The sequence below is a fragment of the Mesoplodon densirostris genome, chromosome 12 (genome assembly GCF_025265405.1).
Source record: "Mesoplodon densirostris isolate mMesDen1 chromosome 12, mMesDen1 primary haplotype, whole genome shotgun sequence".
Classification (NCBI taxonomy): Eukaryota; Metazoa; Chordata; class Mammalia; order Artiodactyla; family Ziphiidae; genus Mesoplodon; species Mesoplodon densirostris.
Genome location: NC_082672.1, coordinates 49,278,804 through 49,305,374, shown reverse-complemented (window position 1 = coordinate 49,305,374; position 26,571 = coordinate 49,278,804). Strand labels below are relative to the sequence as shown.

The following is a 26,571-nucleotide window of genomic DNA, read 5'->3' as shown; positions in this document are numbered from 1 at the left end:
TAGCATAATGTGAGTAAGATAATTCTTCTTTTTCCTAAAGTATATCTAAAGTTATCAGAGGCTTATGAAAAGCCACGGGTGATACCCATCTGTGTTCCCAACCTACCAGAGTGACTTCCATATAGAAAATTATGTGATGAATCATTACAGGAATTCTATGACACTGAAGCAAGCATCTCCCTCCAAGGGAAAAAAAACCCCAACCCTCCCCCCACAAAAAAAGCAGGTGTATGAATTAACACCTGAGAAAATACATATAAACAAAAAACAGAACATGAGAGAACCCAGTCAAGATGATACTTAGTAGTGCTCATTGCTTACAGTCAAGATGTCATTTTAAACAAAGAATGAGGTGAAACAAAATAAGAGGAAGATCCAATGACAACTACTTAATCAGGTTCTTTTTTTAAAACACTGGAAATTTTCTGTTTAATGTTGGAAGCTCTTATCCTTAACTAGTTGCTATCCAGTATCACTCAAAGTATGAAAAGAAACGTTATCTTTGTGGAAAAATCACAGCCTCATAAATCATAGTGCAGACTAATGAAATTGCATCATCAACTTTTAAATTTATTTCCACATTTCACGAATACGTGAAACAGTATCTCATGTAGCAAGGGAGCTTGATACATATTCACTGACACTACATTTCTACAAAAGGCTATAAGGATAGCTGGGATTTTTTTTTACCAGTAGTCTTTGGACTATCAACACAACAAAAATAAGGTGTATTTTACTTGTGTTCATATTATAAAGTATTTTTCTTCAGACCTTAAATAACCAAAGACACATTGGCACCAGAAAGATGGCAATACCCTTGCAATATTTGATGCTACTAAAACAGTAGGTCATGCTCTATTCATCTGGTAAGAGGCCAGTTTCACATCAGGGAGTACAGAATGATGAGGTTATAACTAAGGTTTAGACATCTTTCACAAATTTGTCCTCTTAAACATGAGAAACAATTGTGTTCTAAAGGCTTTGCTTAAAACCAGGAATAAGGGTCTAATTGTTGCCAACAATTTGTTGCTATAGAACCCTCTTGCTCATAGACATGAGCTTGGCTTACAACAGGCCATTTTGTGCTCTGATTATTTATGCTGATCTATATAGTAATGATAACTAACTTTCTACCCAAGGGTGCTTTGTTTGGAAAAGACAGCACTGGAAATTTAAATGCTTAAATAAATGCCAAGTATTATTACTGGCCCTCTGTCCTCTTTTGCCCCTCAGAGCTCCTGTGGCAGTTTTAATCTAAGGGCTCCTGTGTTAACTGTCCACTATACCCTTATATGATCTCACAAACTCTATTGCTATTGATGCCAAGGCAATCAGGATTCATGTGGAGATCTGGACTGAATGTGTATTCAAGGCTGACAAGGGAAAGGGTTTCCTTAAGTACTGCAAGCATCCAGTGAATGTTAACATCATTTGGAAGACAATGCAATAGAAGCAAGTAAGAGAAACTCCTTAAAGATCTGTTTGACACCATCCAATTTCAGTGCAACTTCAGCAAAAAAGAAACAGTTAACACAATAATGAAACTGCAGAAAGCAAAACTGAATCCTTAGAGAGTTCAGAACTGGTCGTTTTAGATCTCTGATTTGATCCTTTGATCGTTCATCCATAAGCAAATGCAATTTTATTTTAAATTCTCTTCTCACTATGAAAGAAAATGCTTCAGTGTATTAGGGGGAAATAGGGGGGAAAACAGAGAAACCTTTGTTGAGTTCAGCAACTCTCAAATGAGCAAACTATGAACATGTTTTATTCTTTCATCATTTAGGGCACCAAAATACTCTTTAGTAAATACCTATTGAGCTAAAAGACTGTATTAATAATTCTTACAGCTAGATTTTTATCTACCATTATTCAAGTCAGAAGATGCTACAATTTGAAAATGATGCTATCAACAATGATTATTATCTGCCTGAGTGGGTGTTGCTGAAAAGACCGATACTGGATTACTCTAGAGTTACTGGGTGCGGTACACTTTTTCCAGTTAAGAATTAAGGTTAGAAGGGCATCATGTCTGCAACTCACTCTTAAATGTCTCAGAAAAAGAAAAAGAAAAAGAAAAAAGTGGATACATGAATAGAACTAAAGAAATATACTATATGTATGCAATGTTTTAAGGTGAAGACTATCCAGGAGATTCTTTATACTATTCTTGCAACTTTTCTGTATATCTGAAATTATATTTAAAAATCTTTAAGTATAATTAAAGTTCATGGAATTGAAATATACTTTTGATGAATGATGGAAAATTAGAATCATTTTTAATTGAGATATAATCATATACCATAATGAAATAATTTTTTAAAAGAATTTTTTCATTAAAACATCAATTAAAATTATGATCCCAAATTATTATGAAAAATATGTATTCACAGAAACCATAAAAATTCTATATCTTATGTTTAACAGCAAAGCTTCTATTATATTCTCATTAGATGAAATACTAGAAAATAATTCTTTATGTTTTTATTCATTAGCTAGATTGTCAGAAATAATACCAAAAAAGTAAAATACCAATGCATTAAAATTTTTGGCCTTCAAGCAAAAATTTCATCATTTCCCCAATTTTATCCCTTTGTTAATAGCCAAATTAACTAAATTCCACATGTTTTATTCCTGACCCAACCACTTACATGCTCTTTAACCTTAAGTATGTCCCTCAACCTCTGTGGACCTAGCTTCTTTATAAAAATTTACTGAGTTGTATTAAATTCTTAGATGTTCCTTCTAGCACTAACATTCTAAGTTCCTTTTTACAAACAGGGAAATAGAAATTCTAAGTAACTTTCTAGAAGTCACATGATAAAAGTCTAATTTAAAAAGAGTCCATTAATCATATCCAGTCTGGAGTCATACACCAACATGAAACCCATTGTCAAAAAACCTTCCTAAACTTCCCAGGCACACCTGCTATCAAGGACTCATCCTCGAGTCATCAGTTGCCAAAGCTCATCTCACTCTATGAGGGAGAGTTATAAACTCTCTGGTTTGGTCTTGGGAATGTTCTCCATCCACCAGAGGCTAACAAGTGTCCTGGAGACAAGAGTAGGAAGGAAGAAGAGGTCCCACAGTCAAGGTGATCTCCACAGAGACTTGGGACAAGAGATGACTTGGCTGTAGGACTGTGGCTACAATAGGCTGTTTTGTTACTCTTCGTAGCTATCCAAACACTTTCTGGTAAGTGAGAAAACACGTTAGACTCATTTGAATCCCTGCCCTTTTTATTTGATTTTAATTATGGGTAAGCTGTACAAAAGACTGAATACTCATCTCCGGCTCAGCAGCATGTGGCAAAAGATCTAAGCATTCTTTGTGCAGGTTTGCCCTGCAATAAGGTAATACCCTATCCTGAAGTGTCTACTCCTTTAAAACAGAAAAGGAGAAAGGAAATAAAGAACAAACTCTGCGGGTTAGGTCTTCTTACAATAAGACAGGCTATATATAGAAATGTATCATTTTGTTGGAAAGTACATACTTTTCTGATAATGGGAAGCATACATGTAGTATTTACACCAGACTCTGTATTTACACTGGCCAGACTCTGTTCCAGGCACCTTACATATACTGACTCATATAACCCTCACAACAACTTTCTGAGATAGACTGTTCTTCCCATTTTGTAGATGAGGAAACTGAGGCACAGAGGTTAAATAGCATGCCCAGAACATACATTTAGTGATAAGCTAAGGCAATCTGGCTTCAAGGTCTGTGCTCTTAACTGCTGAGCATTCATGGGCCTTGTTTATTAATCCTACAATACCTTGTACTTAGGGCAATGGTGTTCAGACTTATGGGAGCATCAGAATCACCTGAGGCACTTGTTAAAAGTGCATATTTCTGGTCTTCTCACCCACCCACCCACCCACCCAACCTCACCCCCAGAAGATTCTGATTCTGGTAGGTCTGTGGCTGAAGAATCTCTATTTTTAACAAGCATCTCAAGTGATTCTAATATAGGGGGTCCAGTATCACACTGAGAAACACAGACTTAGGGAAGGAAGACTCTTTCTTCTAAGGGTAAAACATTTTTCTTTGCAATATATTCATCCACTCCAGAAACATTTATTAAGTATCCACTGTAAATTCAGAATTATATTAATTCTAAAAATTTGTGTGTGTGAAATTACTTCAAGTATTGGGTCCCTGCAATGAAAGAACTTGTACCATTATCGCAAAGGCAACAGTAATTCCTTTTAATAATTAATAACTGTTTTCTGAACACTTAACATGTGTCAGTCACTGAGTCAAGTCTTCTGTAGAGAAGAAATAATGTAAACAGTGAATGAATAAGGGTAAAAATTGAGTGAGTCCAGTAAAAAATGCTTATGGAGGACTGCACAGTATAGAGATAGGTCACTCAGCTGAATCATCTACAACATAACCCTCAAAGCTGTTTGGACTTATAATGACTTAAAAAAAAATAAATTTATTTATTTATTTATGGCTGCATTGGGTCTTCGTTGCTGCGTGCGGGCTTTCTCTAGTTGTGGCGAGCGGGGGCTACCCTTCGATGTGGTGCGTGGGCTTCTCATTGCAGTGGCTTCTCTTGTTGCAGAACACGGGCTCTAGGTGCGCAGGCTTCAGTAGTTGTGGCATGTGGGCTCAGTAGTTGTGGTTCACGGGCTCTAGAGCGCAGGCTCAGTACTTGTGGCGCACAGACTTAGTTGCTCTGCGGCATGTGGGATCTTCCCGGACCAGGGCTCGAACCTGTGTCCCCTGCATTGGCAGGTGGATTCTTAACCACTGCGTCACCAGGGAAGTCCTTTGAATGACTTTTATCTAGTTAAGACTTAAATTCTAGTTAAGTATTTCCCTCAAATCCTCTGAGTTAAACCAGTTTCACATTCTTTAATTCATCCATCCACCCATTCATTTAATAACCTTAATGAACCCACAGCAGTGTGCAAGGAAGCCAAAAAAATTAACTCAGAGGGGCTTCCCTGGTGGCGCAGTGGTTGAGAGTCCACCTGCCGATGCAGGGGACACGGGTTCATGCCCCGGTCTGGGAGGATCCCACATGCCACGGAGCGGCTGGGCCCGTGAGCCATGGCCGCTGAGCCTGCGCGTCCGGAGCCTGTGCTCCGCAACGGGAGAGGCCACAACAGTGAGAGGCCCGCGTACCGCAAAAAAAAAAAAAAAAAAAAAAAAAAAAAATTAACTCAAGGCACTTAAAATCAAGTTGAGAAAAAAATACACATACATGAACTAACAAATACAAAGCAGATGTGAGCAATATGATTTAAAGTTGTCTTAAAAGATAAAGTGAAGCATATTAAAAATTTTAAGAGTTTATTTGAACAAACATCAGGTCCAATTAGGCAGTGCCAAACTGGAAGTGGTCAGGAGTGCTCCATCCACAGAATCTGGGGACAGACTTTTTAGAGAAGACAGGGAAGCAAAGTAAGGAATTTATTGGTTGGTTTTAGCTTAAAGCTTAGTTGGCTGTTTGTGATTGGTTGTCCTTAGGTTTCAATTTCATAACCTTGAGGCATGTACAGGCTTAGATCTCCAATTGCTTACTTAGGCTGCCACAGAATTCGAACCACTTCAGTGTAATGTACTTTTTGTTTAATTAACAGCTGCGTAGAGAAATTCATAGGAAAAGTAGAGGGAGGGTCTGGCATATATTAAGTGCTCAGTAAATGTGGGTTGAATGAATGAATATACTATTAGAGTAGGCTAGTCAGGACAAGTTTCCTGGAGTATGAGAAGTAATAGGCAGAGAGAGACTAAGGAGCAAAGGTCAGCCTGGCAGAGCAAATGACATTAGGAAAGGCCCAGTGGCAAACAGAAGAAAAAAAAAAAAAGGCAGGATGTAGAGTTTCAACAGATTGGCTTGGTTGGAACAAAAGGGTTAGTTGATGGGTGAAAAGGAAGAGTGTGAGGTTTGATAAGGTATGGTACATTGGTACATATGGTACATTCTGATACAAGCCAAACTGTCATAACAAATTAAAACATTTGTAACACCCTAAGTATAACAGTTTTATTCTTAAAACTTTGACTTCCTCTCTTGAAATGTATTGATAATAAAACGTTAATTCTGTAAGACCGAGCTATTTAAATAAGTAATATTTTGTATATAGAATAAATGCCATCAAGATGATAAAGCAAAAATATAACGGTCTAGGCAATGTCATGGATGGAGAAAATTTAGAGATTATCCTTCTAATTTAACCCCTCTTTATAAGCTGAGGGGTCAAGGATCCAGGCAGATTAGGGTCCTAAGGTATTGACAGTGCCAAGCTAGGCTGCTGCCCTATTTACCAACAGCTGATGGAATCTTTAATGTTTACAACTCCACCTGAATTGCATAATTGTTATTATTTGAAGATCAATACAGAAAATATGAAGCATGTAAATAATTAGAAAAAGAAAAGATAAAGACATCATATACAGAAGATGTTGAAATTGAAGGGTGGGAAGTTTAGACCTGGATTAGGGCAGTAGCTGAGGAAAATGAAAGGAGAGGTCAAGAGATATTCCAGCTAAAAGTACTAAAAGTAAAAAGTTTGTTTGGGTTTTTCCAAACGAACTTTTTGGCCAACCCAATACTTTTTTGAGTGACTGCCTGAATAAGGAGGCCAGTAAGAGAGTAAAAACAAACAAACGAAAAACTGCAAATATGAACCTGAGCATCAGACCTGATGGTTAAGTTTGGAAGTTGCTCAGTTGTTCAGGTGGAATGGTGATAGTACTAAAATAGATTTCATCAAAAATTAGTTCTTTAAAAAGCAATTCTTTGGGCTTCCCTGGTGGCACAGTGGTTAAGAATCTGCCTGCCAATGCAGGGGATACGGGTTCGACCCCTGGTCCAGGAAGGTCTCACATGCTGAGGAGCAGCTAAACCAGTGCGCCACAACTACTGAGCCTGCGCTCTAGAGCCCGCCAGCCACAACTACTGAAGCCCGTGTGCCTAGAGCCCGTGCTCTGCAACAAGAGAAGTCACCACAATGAGAAGCCCATACACTGCAACACAACAAAGAGTAGCCCCCACTCACCGCAACTAGAGAAAGCCCATGTGCAGCAACGAAGACCCAATGCAGCCAAAAAAAAAAAAAAAAAAAAGGATACCTAAAACACCTAAAATTAAAAAAAAAAAAAAAGCAATTCTTTGCAAGATGAAAAAGTTCTGTGAGTTCCCTGGTGGTCCAGTGGTTAGGACTCACGCTTTCACTGCTGTGGCCTGGTTTCAATCCCTGGTCAGGGAATTAAGATCCCGCAAGCCACGTTGTGAAGCCAAAAAAAAAAAAGGAAAGAAAAAGTTCTGGCGATTGGTTGCACAACGTGAATATACTTAACCACTGGACTGTACACTTAACAATAGTTAAGATGGTAAATTTTATTTTAAAAAAGAATAAAAAATAAGTGCATAATTTTTTTAAAAGGAATTATTTCTATTAAACTTTTGCTCCATCTACTCTGGAGCTATATCAGCTTTTTATGCTTTAGGAGCACAGACTCACAGGTCACCTCAAGTAACTGGAAGCCTATCTATTTTAAGGATACACATGACAATAAAAGATAAGAATATCATAGGTACCTAAGAATAGCAGTATGATTAGGCTTCAATTGGGAACTGAAATGAACATGGAACTAGACAAATTCCATGTGCCCCTAGAGACTGGGTTAACTTGTCACTCTTGGCTGCCGCAGGAATGCAGTATTCCCCAGCCATAGTGTGTCACCATTCCTGTGTCCCTGTGACTACCAGCCAACCACCTCATTTAGTTAGTTACTCTGCTTACTCATAATTCCAGCTTACTCATAGTATCTATGACTGACTTCCAGCTTCTCTCCCCACAACCAACAGACTGATCCTCTCTGTATATCCATTTCAAATTCTTAAAAGGAAAAAAAATCTGGCCTAGCTCCATTTTCACCTTAAGTGTGAATCAGAATCACCTGGAGAGCTTGTTAAACCACTAATTGTTGGGCCTCATTCCCAGCATTTCTGATTTAGTAGCCTGGGGTACGGTCTGAGAGTTTGCATTTGTGGCAGAATCCCAAGTGATGCTGACTACACGGGTCTGGGGACCACACTTGAGAAACACTGGTCTGGTTAGTCCCTCTTGTATCTGTTTGGACAGAGCAGATGGGGCTCTACCTCATGTTGTAAATACCATACTTCTGACTCTCAGGCTCATAACTGGAGACTTTTTAAAACTTCCTTCTCTTAATGGCCTCTTCATTTAGGCAGTCACCCAAGTCCTATTGCTTGTTCAACTGGAATGTCTCTGACCTGCCCTTTTATTTTCCTCTGTCACTGCCCTAATTCAGGGTCTCATTTCCCCACACCTGAACATCTACAGAAAAGCGTCCTGTTCCAAGCCACGCCAAACTACCTCTCCCACTGACAGTCCCCAGATGCTTTTTCCACTGGCTCCCTTTGCCGATCTCATGAAACTAATCACTGTAACATCTCTAAATTTTTCCCTTTTAAGTCAATAATATTTACATGCTTACTTTTCCACACTGACGTTTCGTTTCTATCATGACCTCCCACTCTTTCCCTTGAGAAACCCACCTGAGAGCTCTTAGGACCAGATTTACTTAGGAAAAAACTTGAACTTCTTTTTTATAAAGATGACTCTAGAATTTAACTTCTAAACCCTCTCAAGTTCCATCACTACATTTCAACTACTAGCTGCTAGCTCCACCTAACTACTCTGAGAAGCTCGAACTCGGGGTCCAAAGCCAACCTCAACATTTATCTACTCATACAAGTTCCTCCTCGGGTTTTTCTTATTCCTTTAAAAACAAAACAAAATAAAAAACAACACACACACACACACACACACACACTCCCATTGTACCAGTCATCCAGGCTCTTAATCACAGTAATTTCGATGTTTCTATCTGCTCCTCTTCTTTCTACTCCCCTCACCCTACTCCATCTACTGAGAAGCCAAGTTCTACAGATTGTACCACATATCACAGGTGCTGCTGAAACCTGGCAGTTTCCAACTATGAATGTCATCATGATGTTCTAAGCCATCAACCATTTTGATCTACACCAGTATTCCTCCAATGTTTCTACAAAAGTACCTCTAACAGCAGAGAAAATATAAACGGTGGGGAGGAGGGTACCCTTATGGAATGTAACCCTTAGCGGCTTTTAAACCTTTCTATACCCACTTTGGAGAAATTTCTTTGTAGACTCTTGTTATCTTTTTTTTTTTTTTTTTTTTTTTTTGCTGTACGCGGGCCTCTCACTGTTGTGGCCCCTCCCGTTGCAGAGCACAGGCTCCGGACGTGCACGCTCAGCGGCCATGGCTCACGGGCCCAGCCGCTCCGCGGCATGTGGGATCTTCCTGGACCGGGGCACGAACCCGTGTCCCCTGCATCGGCAGGCAGACTCTCAACCACTGCGCCACCAGGGAAGCCCCTCACTAAAGGCTCTTTTACTAGATTTCTGCTACTAAATATAATTTTCGTATAGGTTCTTCTTAATTTAGAAAATGTGTTCTAAAGGAAGAAGACCAGATTAAACAATTTTTAGTTCATTTGTCTCCTCCTAGTGGCAGGCTTTTAAATATTGACCACGACAACCTCATTTATGTTTCTCAGAAATCATAGCTCTGAATTTTTTTTCATGATTCCTCTTATTAGCTACAATTAAAGTCAATTGGCCCTCCTACCAAATGACATAGATTCTTCTATATTAGCTCCAACTATGGCTGTAGAAAAACATGTAATTTATCTCTTCCTTGGCTCTTTTTAATCTGACTTGTAAATCTTCCCTCATTTTGTTACCAACTTCTTAGCAGTAGAAATTCATTACTTAGAACATATGAAATAAGTTTTCTTCCTTTACAGAATGTCAACAACATCCAGGTGTTTACCTTTATTCCTCTCACCACCGCTCCCTTTCTGGCAATGCCACGAGAACCACACAAAATCTCCAGGGTACTGGGAGAGCCACTGCCTCCGAATCTCTTTTCAGTGAGCACTTTGGGCCCTCAAGCCCCTAGGCTATATTGACTTAGGGTGTGAACAGATTCCTTTGACTCTTAAAATCAACAAGACACGTTTGATTTCTTCCAAAAGATTTTATTAATATGACAGGATAATTTATGGAGATACTAGTACACGACATTTTCCCCTTGATCCCTTCCAAGCGGGCAGCCAGGCCATTTGTATTCCTTTGTCTTGGATGTCTAAAGGATGGAAAGCTGAAGCTACTTGAAGCCCGTGGCTTTTCCCATCTATTGTTAGAGTCTGAGCTCACTGAAGAAATTGTGCTACATGTCTGAGAGGTAAAAGGGAAGAGGTGCCTTTATTTACACTGGAGGAAATAAATGAGATTTCCTTAGGCTGGGAAGGAGTGTAAACTGATGCATCCTCATTCCCCTAGCAGCACCCTGGAGAAGTGTCAAGACCTATGGTCTGCTTAGAAAGGCTAGACCGCTAAGCACTAATTGCCTATAGAAAGGGGAGCTGGGGGAACAGGGATGGAAGGCTTACTTTTCAGTCTCTATCCTTTCGTAAATTGTTCAAAATAAAAATAATAATTATGTCTTAAATAGTAAACAATAATAACCTCGGCTAGAAGTATGAGGCTTGTTTCTTTGAAAGGGACATCTTGCGTCATTACACTGACCTTGTAAAACATATTTTCATTCCTCAAGCCTTCACTGTCTGCTGCTCCCTCAGCTTGGATTGTCCTTCTCCTCTTTATCCTCCTTGAACCCTCAATAAAATCTGACAATTTATATGATTTTTCAATTTACAAAGAACTTTTTTTAAAAAAAAATTTTTGGCTGTGCCGCAAGGCATGCAGGATATGAATTCGCCAACCAGGGATGGCACTCTGTGGCCCCTGCATTGGGAGCAGGGAGTCCTAACCACTGGACCACCAGGGAAGTCCCCTACAAAGCACTTTTAGATACATGATCTAATCTTCAAACAAAAAAATATATATAGTGAAGATGAATAATTTTATCCTCATTCAATAAATAAGAACACAGGGGATGAGAAAGTGCAGCAGCTTCTGCCAGGTCACAATTATTATATTTCAGAGCTATAATTCAAATCTACAACTGCTAACAAGTCCAGTGATTTTTCCACGTTTTTTAAGCTACGAAATCCTATTCATTTAATGGAGGAACTGGGTAAAAATGCACAAAGATGTTTACTGAAGTGTTGTTCAATATCAATATTGCACAATAAATACCACCACATAGATCTGTACTTATCATGGAAAATATGGACAAACATCCATAATACTACATATAGTGAGAAAAGCAAGTTTAAAACAGATGTACACATAAACAATGTTTTTATGTAGAAAGAAGCTGGAAAGATATACTGTGTAGGAAAATGCGTTTTTTGAATAAACTTTTTTTTTTTTTTTTACTTTTTATTATTATTTTTTGGCTGTGCCATAGGGCACGTGGGATCTTAGTTCCCCAACCAGGGATCAAACCCGTGCCCCTGCATTAGGAGCTCGGAGACTTAACCACTGGGCCACCAGGGAAGTCCCCTCGTTTTTTTTGTTTTGTTTTGTTCGGCCGCACCGCGTGACTTGCAAGATCTTAGTTCCGGGACCAGGGATTGAACCCAGGGTCACGGCAGAGAAAGCACCAAGTCCTGCCCACTGGACCGCCAGGGAATTCCCGGAAAACGTTTTTTAAAAGTTGTAATGCTCTAAATTTTTATATATTATTACTAATACCAGATTAAATGCATATTAGTGCTTAATATGTGCTGAATAGTGGGCTTATCTCATTTAATCCTCACAATAACCAACTTGCCTAAAGGCTTACTGTTAAGTAACGCAGCAGAACCGGAAGGGTATCAGACCCCAAACCTCATGCTCTTTGGAGGTAGATCATCCTGTCTCACGTACAAAGATCATTTATTTTATAATCAGAAAAATCCATGAGGTTACTTTAAGAAAATCCTGTTCAAAACTTCACTTCTCGGAGTCTCCCCAAACAATCTGGGTCTCTTACAGCACCTAGGGCCATCTGATTAGCATCGGTTGGTCCCTAATTCTATGTCTCCTGGCTGCCTGAAACCCCAGCTCACTTCCCCGCGCAGTGGGCGCCCGATACGTGGAAACTGAGAACTGCCCTTTACTTGGCTCGTGGAGAACTTGAATTGATGATCAGTGCTCACACGACAGTAGGAATTTCTTTCCAAGCATTGGAGGCTGGGGCCACACGAGGCCTCTCCACTACCTTCGCGCACCGTAGCCTCCTTGCCTGCACCTACTTCATCCCCTCGGCTTCCACAGTGCTCTCGTCCCACCTGGGCCGGGAGCCCGAGGGTTCCCTAGGTCGCGGGACCTGCCCGGCCGACCCGCCAGGGCCCCGACTCCGGCTCTCGGGACAGGGACAAGGGGCTCCACGTGGGCCCCGGAGCCGCCATCTCGCGTGCTGGCAGGAGCAGCGGGCGCTGTCGGAGCCGCGGCGGGGCGGGAGCTGCTGCCCGTACTCAAGATGGCGGCCCCGGCGGGCGGGGCCCACAGCTCGGAGGCCGCGCGGAGGAGCGGCGGCATGGCGGCGGCGGCCGAGGAGCCGAGTCGGGGGTACTGGGACGAGGAGGAGGAGGAGGAGGAGGAGGAGGAGGAGGAGGCAGTGAGTGCGACGGCGGAAGCCCGCGCGGCGGTGGCGAGGGTGGCCGCTCGGCTGTGTGCGGGGAAGGGAGTCGGCACGCGGCGGGCGTGCGGGGGCTCCTGGCGGGATTGTGCCCCAGGGCGCGCGGAGCGGCGGGCAGCTGGCCCCAGCCCTACGGGCCACACGGAAGTTCGAGGGGGAAGGAGGGAAGTTACCTTAAGTAACGGCGCGTGCTTCCTCTTGTTGAAAGCAGGACCTAGTTTTCACAAAGGTGGGATCGTTGCACTGGGGAGGTTTGGCTTCTCTCGTTAATGCCTGCTTCTTCCTGCACACTCGCAAGCTAGCGCCTTTAACCCCTCTTTCTTCCACCAGGAGCAGTTGGTTCTGGTGGAATTATCAGGAATTATTGACTCAGACTTTCTCTCAAAATGTGAAAATAAATGCAAGATTTTGGTGAGTCTTGTAGAATTGGGGGGTTGTTGTAGATTTTCTTAAATTTAAAACAAGAATGAGTGGTGAAATATACCCGTCCCTAAGATTGATATATTAATTTCACGTGAACAAAGCAGTGAACGCTGGAGACAATCACAGAAGTGCAGGGGGACTGTGGGAGCAGCTGGGAGAAAGTTAATGCCTAACTCTGCCTGAGTGTCTGCCTGTGTGGCTGGAGAGAGGTAAAGATTTGGAGGGTTAAAGCATTTTGATATGGAACATTAGGTTTTGAAAAAATACACCGTTTTATATAGTGAGGAGGGTGAGAAAAACACAAAGGGTAGAGAGGATAGTTAGATATGCACACAGAGATTAAACAGATGCAAACTGGTATATATAGAATGGGTAAACAACAAGGTCCTACTGTATAGCACAGGGAACTATAGTTCAATATCTTGTGATAAATGATAATGGAGAAGAATATGAAAAAATGTATATATGTATAATTGAGTCACTTTGCTGTACAGCAGTGATTACACAACATTGTACTTCAACTATACTTCAGTAAAAAATAAAATTAAAAAAACTTCAAGGACCTCCCTGGTGGCGCAGTGGTTGAGAGTCCGCCTGCCGATGCAGGGGATACGGGTTCGTGCCCCGGTCTGGGAGGATCCCATATGCCGCGGAGCGGCTGGGCCCGTGAGCCATGGCCGCTGGGCCTGCGCATCCGGAGCCTGTGCTCCGCAACGGGAGAGGCCACAACAGTGAGAGGCCCGCATACCGCAAAAAAAAAAAAAAAAAAAAAAAAAAAAAAAAAAAAAAAAAACTTCAAAAAATAAAATAAAATATGGAAAACAAACAAAAATAGTGTGGAGAAGGGAGAGAGAATACCTATTAAGAAAGGACTTCAGAGACCTCACACTGTGCTGTTGACTTGCTATGGTATCGTGAGTTACCATCTGTTTTATGTTTAAAATCTTTTGAGCATTTTTGACAAAACTTCCTCTGTTCTTACTTTATCTTGAAGAGGATGTTAATTGAAATAGACCTTGCTACTTGGGTATGAATTAAGTAGTCTTCAGTTTGTAGCTGCTGTGATGAGAGCAGTTTTAGCTTATCTTTTACTTGCTAGGACAAGAAGCTCCAGAGGTTCCCCAGCTTTGGAAATCAGTCTCCTTGGTAGTAAGGTTTCATGTAAAAGTCTTGTTCTTTTTTTGCCATGCCACACGGCATGCGGGATGTGGGATCTTAGTTCCCTGACCAGGGATCGAACTCGTGCCCCCTGCAGCGGAAGCGCAGAGTCTTAACCGCTGTACCACAAGGGAAGTCCCTTGTGCTTTCTTTTTTAAATTGAGAAATAATTGACGTATAACATTATACTAGTTTCAGCTGTACAACGTTTTCAATATTTGCATATATTGTGAAATGACCACCACAATGTCTAGTTACCCATCACTACACATCGTTACAATTTTTTTTTCTTCTGGTAAGAACTTTGAAGGTTTACTCTCTTAGCAATTTTCAAATATAAAGTACAGTATTATTAACTATAGTCACCATGATGTTCTCAAACATCCCAGGACTTATTCATTTTATAACTGGAAGTTGGTATCCTTTGAGCCCCCCCTTCACCCATTTCACCCATTCCCCCCACCCCCAAGCCTTTTTCTAATGATGATTTTTTTAATGATCCTATATTCTGTTGTAGGGAATTGATACTGAGAAGCCCATTCTGCAAGTGGACAGCTATGTCTTTGCTGGAGAGTATGAAGGTAGGAGGAAGTCAGAGAGATGAAACTCCCTTTTTTTTTTTATATGCCTTTCCGAGAAAGTAGCTCTGTTACTTCTCAACAAGTTGCCTTCATGTTTTTCTGCAGACACTCTTGGGACCTGTGTTATCTTTGAAGAAAATGTTGAACATGGTAAGTGATTGCTATGTTGACTCAACTCTTTTTACTATGAAATATTTCAAACATACTTATGTATGGTGGATATTAAAATTATAAGATCTCATGTACCCCTTGTCTAGCTGTATCAAATCCTCCCTTTTGGTTAGGTAGTTAAAAAACATTCCACATACCTTTGAAGCCCCTTGTATACCCCTCTCCAAACCTACTCCCTTCCTCTGTCTTCAGAGGTAATCACTCTCCTGAATTTGGTGTTTTTCTTTCCTATACCTGATTTTATATTACGTATGTATGTATCCGCACACAATAGCACTTTCTTGTATTTTCACACGATATAAGTTATAGCATATTACACATGTTATTCTATGTCTTTTTTCAATTAGAGATGTTTCGAGATTTATACGTGTTGATATATATGTTTTCCCTGTTGCTTAACATTCTATTTGTGACTATACCACAGTTTATTCTCCAATTAATGGACATGTAGTTGCTTCCATTTTTACCAGTAATTATTCATAACTATTAAAATTTATTGAGTGCTTTCTGGATGTCAGGCACTGTTCCAGGTGCTATAAGTACTAACTCATTGAATGCTCACCACAAGTCTATGAGGTAGATGCCATTGTTATCTTCATTTTATATTTGAAGAACCTGAAGCACAGAGAGGTAAATAACATTCCCGAGGTCATACACAGGATAAGAGGCAGAACCAGGATTTGAACCCAGGCGGTCTGCTCCAGAGCCCATTTTCTTAATTATGCTTATTAACTCACTACAGAAATGCTGCCGAGAATATTTTTATGTTTCCTTGTGCTTATATGTAAAAACGTCTCTCGGGTATACGCTTAGAAAAGGAACTGCTAGATTGATGAGTGTGTGTACTGGATTCAACCATATGAAATTACCAATTTGGGCCGAATAGCGACAGTTTCATGTGGTTGAACTTAATAGATGTCACTGTGTTGCTTTCTAAAGTGTATCATCAGCCACACAGTGGCAGGGTGTGGAAGTTTTCCGTGTGCTTCATATCCTTAGCACAGAGCCTCATCCTCCCTCCTGCCTACGCCCACAGTTTTTATAAAGCTGTGACCCCCAGCAGCAGGTTGGCAGCAGTTCTTTTCTCATTTTCTTTCATGATCGGTAATGTTCTCCACTCCAGTCCGGCTTCAAGCAGTAGGTCTGCCTTTGGTCCTTCACTTTGAGTGGCAGAGTTTTCAACCTCATTACCCTGTAAGGCCAAATTCCTGGCCCCCCTTTCCTGCTTCCGGGCTGGAGCCTAATAGGCCCATAGCTTTAATCTCACTTTGTGTTTCTGTCCCCTGGAGATGTTTGTTGTCTTTGAGTTCACTGTGCCTTCTGTTCTTATGTATTTTATCTGATATTTCTCTGTGCTTGGAGCTGGAGGAATGAATTAAATCTTGAACTTACTACACTATCTTGACAGGAAATAGTTTAACTCTCTAAACTGGAATCATTGAGGCTTAACATGATTATTTGATGGCATCAAGCAGTATAACAGTGTTCATTTTATATTCTAGTGGATGCAGAAGGCAATAATAAAACAGTGCTAAAATATAAATGCCACACAATGAAGAAGCTCAGCATGACAAGAACTCTTCTGACAGAAAAGAAGGAAGGAGAAGAAAACATAGGTTAGTTCACTTAGTTCTCTGAAAATAGGTGATTTACTATTGGCTTTATGAAACACTGCTGCCAGGATGTTCTTTGTACTTTGTAGGAATAACTATATGTGATAGGTAAAGTATATTAAAATTGAGGGTACTCCATGAAAAGTACCAAACATAGATTTAAAATTTAGTTGAATTCTCACATAGCAGGGGGCACTGGAGACATACAAGAAATTTCTGTCTTCTTTGCATTGGAAACGATTGTGAGGAGTTTGTCAAGAAACTTGACATGATTTCAACCCCAGGGAATTCAGCAGATACTTCTCTCTCTCTCTCTCTCTCTCTCTCATTAAAACTTCTTTGTAAGTGCAGAAGATATGATGATAGCAGTTCTCGATTCCCAAGGAGTAACCCCATAGGATCTCCTGAACTTTTGGCAGATGCAGTAACCTTCCCCAAGATGCTCAAAACTGGAAGAAGCTGGCTTTATATGTGGGAGGGACTCTAGGACCAGAGTTGTTAGTCCTGTGTCTCGTTCTTAATAAGCATCCATTTAGCCTTCTCCAGTTGCTCGTCATCCCACACTAGAGACCTTAGGCCAGGGCTTCTTGCACACATAGCAGGCGCATGTTTGTGGAGATGAACAAAGAAACACTTGGTGGTTTAAAAGCCCATTGCTCACCACACCAACCTCTTTCTCTTGCCCTAGGGAATTTGGGACACTGTCAGAATAAAGGTGTTTGTCCACCAAAAAAAAAAAAAGGCTTATTGCTCAAAGACATATTTGAAACTCTAGTGAATGAGACCCTATTAATGAATATTCATGGTTTGAGTTATTGTATTTTAAGGAATAAACATTCGAAGGTACATTAATCATTTAGAAATTAATTATACCAGCTACACGTAACTATATAACACATCTTTGTTCTTATATATTCCACAATTATCCCTTTTTTAGGCACTCCAAAAATAATAGGAAGTAGACACTTGAAGTTCTAGAATGAATTTGAAAAGCAGATACATACCAGATAGCTTAGCTATCATTTAGATATTCTTTTTAAAGGAAGTTATACAATTACCTCTCCTATAGTCCTTAATAATCTAATAGATCTTTGGGAAGATTTGGGTGTTTCTTTCAATTAAATAAATTAGTAACCAACTATTCAAGGCTGTATTGGTTATCTGTCGCTGCATAAAAAGTTACCTCTAAACTTAAAGGCTTAAAACAACAACAGAACACCATCTTACACGTTTCTGTGAATCAGGAACTGGGGAGCAGCTTAGCTAGGTTGTTCTGGCTGGGGTCTCTCATGAGGTTGTAGTCATTGTGTTGGCTGGGCTGTAGTCATCTGAAGGCTTGAGTAGGGCCGGAAAACCTAATTGTAAGATGGCTCACTCACATAGCTGGTGAGTTTGTGCTGCCTGTTAGCAGGAGGCCTCACTTCCTCACCTCCTCACACTACCGTTTGAGTGCCTTCCTGACACGGCAGCTGGCTTTTCCAGACTAAGTGATCCTTAAGAACAAGGTAGAAGCCACAATGTCTTTTATGAACTATCCTTAGAAGTCACATTCTGTCATTTCTGTGATATCCTATTCCATGTGGGAGGGGACAACACAGGGGCGTGCATTTCAGGAAGGTGAGGATCATTGGGGACCATCTTGGAGGCTGGCTGCCAAACATGGCAAGATGCTGGAGGCAGAACAAAACAGACAGGAGATATGGTCCTTACTTTCTAGGAACTTGTACTCTAAAGCAAATCACATTGAAACAGACATGGATGACTATGACTCGGCACCCATTTCACTCAACTTATTTTAAGTATCTGTTATGTGCCAAGTATTATGCTAGATAACAGAGTAGGCTTTAGGATGGCTTTGAGGTTTTGAACTTGGTGACTAGGAGAATGACGTTATAGCAAGAAAAAACTATGAAGTCAATAGTTGAAGCTGAACTGGAGGGAAAGAACAAATAGATTTTTGAAAGAGGGAGACTTTATAGTAGTAATACATGAGAAAAGATACGGGATCAACAGTAAGGATGTTTCAACAAACAGCTGCAGAAGAGTTAGTTTATGATGGGGAACAGGAACAGATGGATGCATGAACAGGGTGACAAGATAGGTTGGTATATCTTACAGATATCTAATGGAACTTTGAAGGTGAGAGTAAACAGCTTGGGCTATAGGAATTGAGGATCCATTGAAAATACTTAACTGAAAGGGTCATAAGGATGAAAGTAAAAATGGCTAGCATTATTGGAGCAATTTTTTTTTTAAGATTTATTTATTATTTATTTTGTTTATTTTTGGCTGTGTCAGGTCTTAGTTGCAGCACACGGGATCTTCGTTAAGGCATTTGGGATCTTTCGTTGCGGCACATGAGCTCTTCATTGTGGTGCACAGCCTTCTCTCTAGTTGTGGCATGCAGGCTCCAGGGTGCGTGGGTTCTGTAGTTGGCAACACGCAGGCTCTAGTTGAGGCGCGTGATCTCAGTAGTTGTGGCATGTGGACTTAGTTGCCCTGCAGCATGTGGGAGCTTAGTTCCCTGACCAGGGATCAAACCCATTTTCCCCTGCATTGTAAGTAGGATTCTTTACCACTGGACCCTGGAGCAATTCTCGATTATAGGAGTTCATTGACAGGTAAGGGCTTTGACTGTGAGTATGGAAAGGAACAAAAAATTTTTTCAAGTTTTTTTTGGAGAGGTGTCTTATTTCACAATTGGATTTTTCAACTCAAAATGACAAATAAATGTTGACTCAAGATGATAGAGTGGTATTATCCATTGTATTATGAAAACTGAATGGGTAAGGAGAAAATTGTAGGGAAGGGACAAAATTTTCTTCAAGACGAGATGGCAGTGTGAGCTCAGTTATCTCTCAGAATGAGTTGGGAATTGGACTCTGGGAAAAGGGCTTGGAATAGTAACTGAAGTTGATTACTTTTAGTGATTTTGATGATGCATACCCTATAGGCATTCCAAGGTCTCCATGTAAGATGGAAATTACATGATCATTTATCAGCAGGTACAGGCACCATGTTCCTTTCTTTACGTTGGGGTTTTATTTTGATAAATATTCATATGAACATTTAAATTAAAAATATATAAGTAACTGAAATTCCTTTTTCATGTTTCTTGGTTTGTCCTCCTGCCTCCTCCATTAGGTGGTGTGGAATGGCTGCAAATCAAGGAAAATGATTTCTCCTGTAGACCCAACATGATTTGTAGTTTTCTGCATGATCATGAAGAGGATGAAGTTGTAGCTCCAGACCCAGATAAATCTTTGGAGTTGGAAGAGCAAGAGATTCAAATGAAAGATAATTCAAACCTGAGTTATGAACAGGAGAAACCACCAAACTTGGACATAGAGGATTCTGGTCCTCTTATTGATATCCCTTCTTCTGAGACAGAAGGCTCTGTTTTTACGGAAACTCAAGAAACTGCCTTAGAAATCACTCCTCGATGAAATGTTTCTCATAAAAACTAGTCGTGAACTTTTTAGAGTTTTTATATAAAATAACAGGCTTTGTAGTTTTCAGTTCACAATTTTATTATTTTTGTTGGCTATATACACATTTCCAATTATAATATAGTTTAATATACTAGAACCATTAAGGACCAGATACGAGTTTTTAAAAATATGGTTTCAATGACTGTAGGGACCCTTCTGTGATGAGTCCTTTAAAATGGGGGTTTTACTAAGGTAACTGTGAGTTTCTATTGCAGCCGTCACAAATTACCACAGACTTAGTGGCTAAAGTGTATTAAGCTACACAAGTGTATTGTCTTTTAGTTTTGTAGGTCAGCCATCTGACATGGGTCTCACCTGGGCTAAAATCAAGGTATTTGCAGAGCTTCATTCTCTTCTGGATGTGGCGTGAGGGACTCCATTTCCTTGTTCATTCAGTTGTTGGCAGAATTCAGTTCTTTGCAGCTGAAGGATCACGGTCCCATTTCCTTGCTGTTGGCTGAGAGCCATTCCCAGCTTCTAGAGGCTGCCTGCATTCCTTCACTCATGGTCCCCTTCTCTTCAAAGCCAGCAATGGTCAAGTCCCTCTCAGTCTTTGAATCTCTCCTGCTTCTTCCATAATCCTATTGATGATGGACCCTTCTGCCTTCTTTTAAAGGTCCATTTGATTACACTAGGCACATCTGGGTAATTTCCCTATTTTAAGTCCCTTTTGCCATGTAATTTAAACAGGCATAAAACTGAGAATTATGGCATGAAAATATTTGGGGGGCCATTTTCCAGTCTACCAAAGTCAGTATTACTCCTAAGAACAGAAAAAGAATTCAGAAGTGCTAAAGGTGAAGGTACAGTTCTAATATTCCAGCTGTAATTTCACTTCTTTCCCACTGAAGAAAGATGATTGGAATTCAGCTGTAACATTCTACAATATTATGGTGATAACCTAGATCTACCCTAACTTGTATTTTTTAAGTAAATTAGTCACAAACTTTGATACAGGTTGAACTATATGAAACTACCAATATTTGTTTCTGACTATAAAACTCTGCAATTTTATATGGTTTAACCTGGTACTAATAAGTTAAAACACTCCTCACGTTAATTATATCTCACAACTGTTGGAGGTGTAACTTTGTTGTGACAGATTAGAGAACTAATGTTTTAGGATGAGGAATTTTTTCCTTCAGTAGGTTTTGTAAATTTTTACTGTTTATTTGGAAAACAACTTACCCTGATTAAAAGCATTTCCAAATCATAAGTGTGTATCCTCCCAATTTTTATATGACTTTACTGTCAGTTTTTGTTTAATCAAAAGCTTTTTTTTTTTCTACCAAATGGTATGGAGTCTCTATATGGAGAGACTGCTAATTACTTGAGCCAGCACCTGGTCTTCCTTTATTTCTTTGTAACAGAATCCCAGAATTTATTCAGGTTAGCAGTGTGCCCAGCTTTCCTCATGTATATGAAAGTGGCCGTATTATCTAGATGTTAGTTCTTCCCAGCTTGATCTATAGTTTCAATGCAATCCGAAATAAAATCACAGCAAGGTTTTCATGGATATTGTCAAACCAACTCTAAAGTTTATATGGAGAGGGAAAGACCCAGAATAGCCAATACAAAATTGAAGAACATAGTAGGAGGACTTCACGACTTACTATAGAACTACAGTAATAGAGACAGTGGGAACTGCTGAAAGAATAGACAAATAGCTCAATGGAAGAGAATAGAGAGCCCAGAAATAGACATACATATAGTAAACTGATCTTAGATCAAGGAGCAAAGGCAATACAATGGAGCAAACATAGTCTTTTCAATAAATGGTCCTGGGACAACTGAATATCCATATGCAAAAGAATGAAGTGGGATCCCCCCATCTCTACTATATGTATATATAGATTTATTCAAAATGGACCAAAGGTCTAAATAAATGTAAGAGCTTAAAATGATAAAACTCTTTGAAGAAAATATAGGTATAAATCTTTAGAGACTTCCCTGATGGCCCAGTGGTTAAGAATCTTCCTGCCAATGCAGGAGACATGGGTTCAGTCCCTGGTCCGGGAAGATCCCACATGTTACAGAGCAACTAAGCCTGTGTGCCACAGCAACTGAGCCTGCACTCTAGAGCCTGTGAGCCACAACTACTGAGCCCATGCGCCACAATTGCTGAAGCCTGCATGCTCTAAGGTCTGCGTGCTGCAACTATGGAAGCCCATGCACCTAGAGCCCGTGCTCCCCAGGAAGAGAAGCCACCACAATGAGAAGCCCACGCACTGCAACGAAGAGTAGCCTCTGCTCGCTGCAACTAGAGGAAGCCTGCGCGCAGCAATGAAGACCCAATACAGCCAAAAAAAAAAAAACCAAAAAACTTTTATTATGTTGGATTAGGAAATGGCCTCTTAGATATAACATGAAAATTGCAAGCAATGAAAAAAAAATGGATACATTGGACTTCATCAAAATTGAAAAATTTTTCTCTTCAGAGGACACTAGAAAATGAAAAAGCCTACTCAATTGGAGAAAATATTTGCAAATTATATATCAGATAAGGGACTTGTATGTAGAATATATTGGAAACTATTACAACTCAATAATAAAAAGACAACCCAATTTAAAAATGAGCAAAGATTCGAATAGACATTTTCCTGAAGAAGGTATACAAATGGCCAATCAGCCCATGGAAAAAATGCTCAAAATCGTTTGTCATCAGGGAAATGCAAGTGAAAACCACAATGAGATACTACTTTACACCTGCTAGGATGGCTTAATGAAAAAAGATGGACAATAGCAAATTTTGGAGAGGGATGGAGAAATTGGAACCTGTGATTAATAGAATAATGCTCTCCCCAAAATGCCCATGCCTAAACTCAGGGATCTGTGAATATGTTACCTTATTTGGCCAAAGGGAATTTGCTATATGATTATGTTAAGGATCTTGCGATGGGGGTTATTATTGTGGATTATCCAGTTGGGCCACATGTAATCACATGGGTTTTATAAGAGGGATTCAGAAGTGTCAGAGAGAAAAAGAAGTTGTGGCAGTAGAAACAGAAGTTCAAGTGATGCCTTTTGAAGATGGAGGAATACCAAGGAATGCAAACAGCTTCTATAAACTGGAAAGGCAAAGAAACAGAGTTTCCCTGGAGCTTCTGGGGGAATGTAGCCCTACTGACAACTTAATTTTAGACGTGTAAAACTAATTTTAGGCTTCGGGTTTCTAGAACAATAACATAATAAATTTGTGTTATGACAGTAAATTTGTGGTAATTTGTTATAGCACCAATAGAAAAACCAATTCCAAACCCACTTACATTGCTAATGGAAATGTAAAATGGTGCAGACAGAAAATAGTTTGGCAGTTCTTCAAAATGTCAAACATAGAATTACCACATGCAATTCTACTCCTAGAGAACTGAAAACAAAAGTCTACACAAAAACTTGTACATAAATGTTCAAAGCAGCATAATGCATAATAGTACAAAAGTGGAAACACAAATGTTCATAAATTTTTGAATGGATAAACAAACATGGTATATCCATAGAATGGACTATTATTCAGTCCTAAGTAAAGAAATTAATGTACTAAGAATGAAGTACTGATACATGTTACAACACATATGAACCTTAAACATGAACACTTATGAGCATAGTAAGTGAAATAAGCCAGATACAAAGGCCACATATTGTATGAATCCATTTATATGGTATGTTCTCAATAGGCAAATCTACGGAGACATAGATTAGTGGTTGCCAGGGGTTGACAAGGGTGGAAAGTGGAGAGTGCTACTGGTTATGAGAGGGGTGATAAGAATGTTTTGGAATTAGATAGTGCTGATGGATGTACTAAAAACCAAGAAATTGTACACTTTATGGGGGTAACTTATGGTATGTGATGTATATGACAACTTAAACGTTGGGGGGAAAATAACGATCAGAAGTGTTATTTTCTGCATACATTTTATGTGCCAGGCACTGTGGCAGTTATAAACTCTGTTTATAAACTCTGCCTCACTGATCTCACAGTTTTGTCAACAGTGCATATTTCACATTGATAATTTTAGTGACTATGTGAGAACCTACCATGCCACCAACCTTTCTAGCATCCTGGAGGATTCCCAGATGAATAACACCTGTTCCCTGAATATCTGAGTCCAGGTATACACATGAGACAGGCTGGGACCTGGGACCATTTCTTGCAGTGCTGCAATGCTTGCACCTGAACAAACGTCTCCTGGGGTAACAAAATACAAAGAAACTATAAGAGACTAAAAATATGTGCATGCACAGTTGGGGTAAATTATGGGCAAGAAACAAAAAGATCAGAAAAATCCCACTGCCACTTCTGGAGAGCTGGAAGCAAAGGGAGCAAAAGCAAGGTACTGCGTGCGCATGCCCCCTGCAACCAACACCACCAAATGCATGAGCAAACCACCTAAGCTACCCCTCCAGCCCGCCCCTGGACACACCCTACCCTCACCCCATATAAGGAACCAGCTCACCTGCGCCCCACCCCCTACCTTCGGGAACTAGCAAGGGAACCTGTTACTTGGTTTTGCTCCTTCCTGCAGCCACAGAAGCCCCCCAAAAGCCTTGTCTGAATTTCTTGACTGGCCTCTTACCAATTTCTATTGATTGGGGAAGGCCGAGAACCCTGGTCTATCACACACAGGTGTGTACGTCAAGCTCCAAGAGGAGCCTGTTGATTTCCGGAAAAGAGCCAAGACAAACACCTGTAACCAAGGAAACAGAGCGCTATCTCATCCCAAACAGCCGCCAGCGCCTCCACGTCGGCGGCGGTGCCAGGAAGTGACGTCACGCCCAAGTTCCGGTTCCGCCTCGGTCGACGCGCCGCCCTATCTCGTGTAACCCTGCGGTACACGTGCGTGCGCCAGGAGGCCGCTGCGGTAGCATGGACGCTTTGGATCGAGTTGTGTAAGTGGAGTGGGTTCTTTCCCCGGGTAACGTTGGGGAGAAGGGCCTCTGTAGCGGGACGGAGGAGTAGCGCCTCTGCCTCGCGCTCCTCCTGGCCGCCCACGCTCCTTCCTCACACCCGTTGCCACTCCGTGCGGATGTATCCACTAGTTTGGGTCTCTGTCTGTTGGGGCGGCCTGCGGGGAGACGGAGAGCAGGGAAGGCCGTGTGTGGGAGCCGCGGCGTGGAGGTGGCACCGAGGCGTTGGCCGCTTTTATCCTAGACAATTAGAAGTGTCTCGGCTTCCGCAGAAGTGAGAGGAAGGTGAGAGAGGTGTTCTGGGCACAGAACACCTGTGTGAGGTGCTCTGAGCACAGGCCTGGGAATGTGACAGATTTAGGTGACAGTCCGGGCCCGTCCACTTAAAGCTGTGCGACTAGGCCATTTAGCCTCCCTAAGTCTCAGTTTACTCTGTAAAATAGAGTTCATAATAGTCGTACTTCATAGAACTGTGAGGAATATTTGCGAGAATTTATGTAAAGGTTTTGCGGCAGCACGTAGAGATGCTCATTAGCTTTTTTTCTTTTTCCCAAACTTGTACACTTCTCTGAGTTATCCTTGGGTAATGTCTGCTTTATATTAGTCCAGAAAATGTTTATTGGTCTCATAAATAGTTCTGCTGTTATTTGCTATGGTTTTCTTGCGTTTTACCTGGGTTAACATGTAATCAAAAGGACAAATTATTCTTTTGGTCATTAAATCAGGGATTTTTGCACATGTGCTGAATATTCCTCTGCAGGTGTGGGGACCACAAAGATGAGTAAGACTAGTGTACTGTCTCATTGTGGGACAAACAGCTAATAAAACGTACAAGGTGTTATTTGCATTAGTTGCTGGTTAGTCGAAGTAATAAAGCACATGGAATATAGAACATATAGCACTTTTATTGGGTTATAGACACACTAAATCTCTCTTGGTTTGACTTAAAAAGTACTGTGTATCTTTATCAACCAGTAAATGATTAGAAGCTTTAAATGTGCTTGACATTTTATCTGGTGAATTTTTTAAGTCTGCATGGTAAAGTAAGTTTGTGTATATTCTGTTTTGCTTTTACTTCACGAAGTGTCCGTGGGACCGGAAGGAGGGAGGGTCATAGTTATTTAAGGGAAGAGGAATTATTTCAGTGGATGGCAGAGAACTGTTGGAAAATCAAGATTCTCACCGTAGTGTAAGTAGAGGTGAACAGACTGTATAAAAGCGTTCTACTCCTGCTGTCACATCATACAATCAGAATAATGGATTTGTTTTCCCTTCATAAATTGCAGAGTGATTGGTCTAGGTTAGTTTTTTTTTTTTTAATGCCTTTTGTATTTATTTTTTAATTTTTTGGCTGCATTGGGTCTTCGTTGCTGCGTGCGGGCTTTCTCTAGTTGTAGCGAGCGGGGGCTACTCTTCGTTGCAGTGCGCGGGCTTCTCACTGCGGTGGCTTCTCTTAGTTGCAGAGCACGGGCTCTAGGTGTGCAGGCTTCAGTAGTTGTGGCACGCGGGCTCTAGAACGCATGCTCAGGAGTTGTGGCGCACGGGCTTAGTTGCTCCGCGGCCTGTGGGATCTTCCCGGACCAGGGCTCGAACCCGTGTCCCCTGC

The 26,571-nt window shown here is 40.7% G+C and overlaps 2 protein-coding genes across 3 annotated transcripts in view; both read left to right on the top strand.

Moving 5' to 3' along the window:
• The first annotated feature begins 12,375 nt into the window (after positions 1–12,375).
• Positions 12,376–24,145, top strand: GTF3C6 (general transcription factor IIIC subunit 6). 2 transcript variants are annotated; one of them, XM_060115224.1, is made up of 6 exons: positions 12,376–12,602; positions 12,954–13,034; positions 14,722–14,785; positions 14,891–14,935; positions 16,459–16,572; positions 24,077–24,145. In XM_060115224.1, exons 1-6 carry the CDS (start codon positions 12,465–12,467, stop codon positions 24,085–24,087), a joined length of 453 nt encoding a protein of 150 aa, XP_059971207.1. In that variant the 5' UTR covers positions 12,376–12,464; the 3' UTR covers positions 24,088–24,145. The 2 variants fall into 2 exon arrangements, with proteins under 2 accessions (XP_059971207.1, XP_059971206.1); XM_060115223.1 differs by lacking the exon at positions 24,077–24,145 and adding an exon at positions 19,714–21,276 and having other exon boundaries at positions 12,417–12,602.
• A 703-nt stretch (positions 24,146–24,848) lies between these two features.
• The window catches only part of RPF2 (ribosome production factor 2 homolog), a 39,768-nt gene continuing 38,045 nt past the window's right edge, over positions 24,849–26,571 (top strand). Inside the window, exon 1 of the mRNA XM_060114682.1 lies at positions 24,849–24,947. Within this exon, the coding sequence (XP_059970665.1) occupies positions 24,925–24,947 (23 nt within the window). The 5' untranslated portion in view covers positions 24,849–24,924. The remainder of the gene's footprint in view (positions 24,948–26,571) is intronic.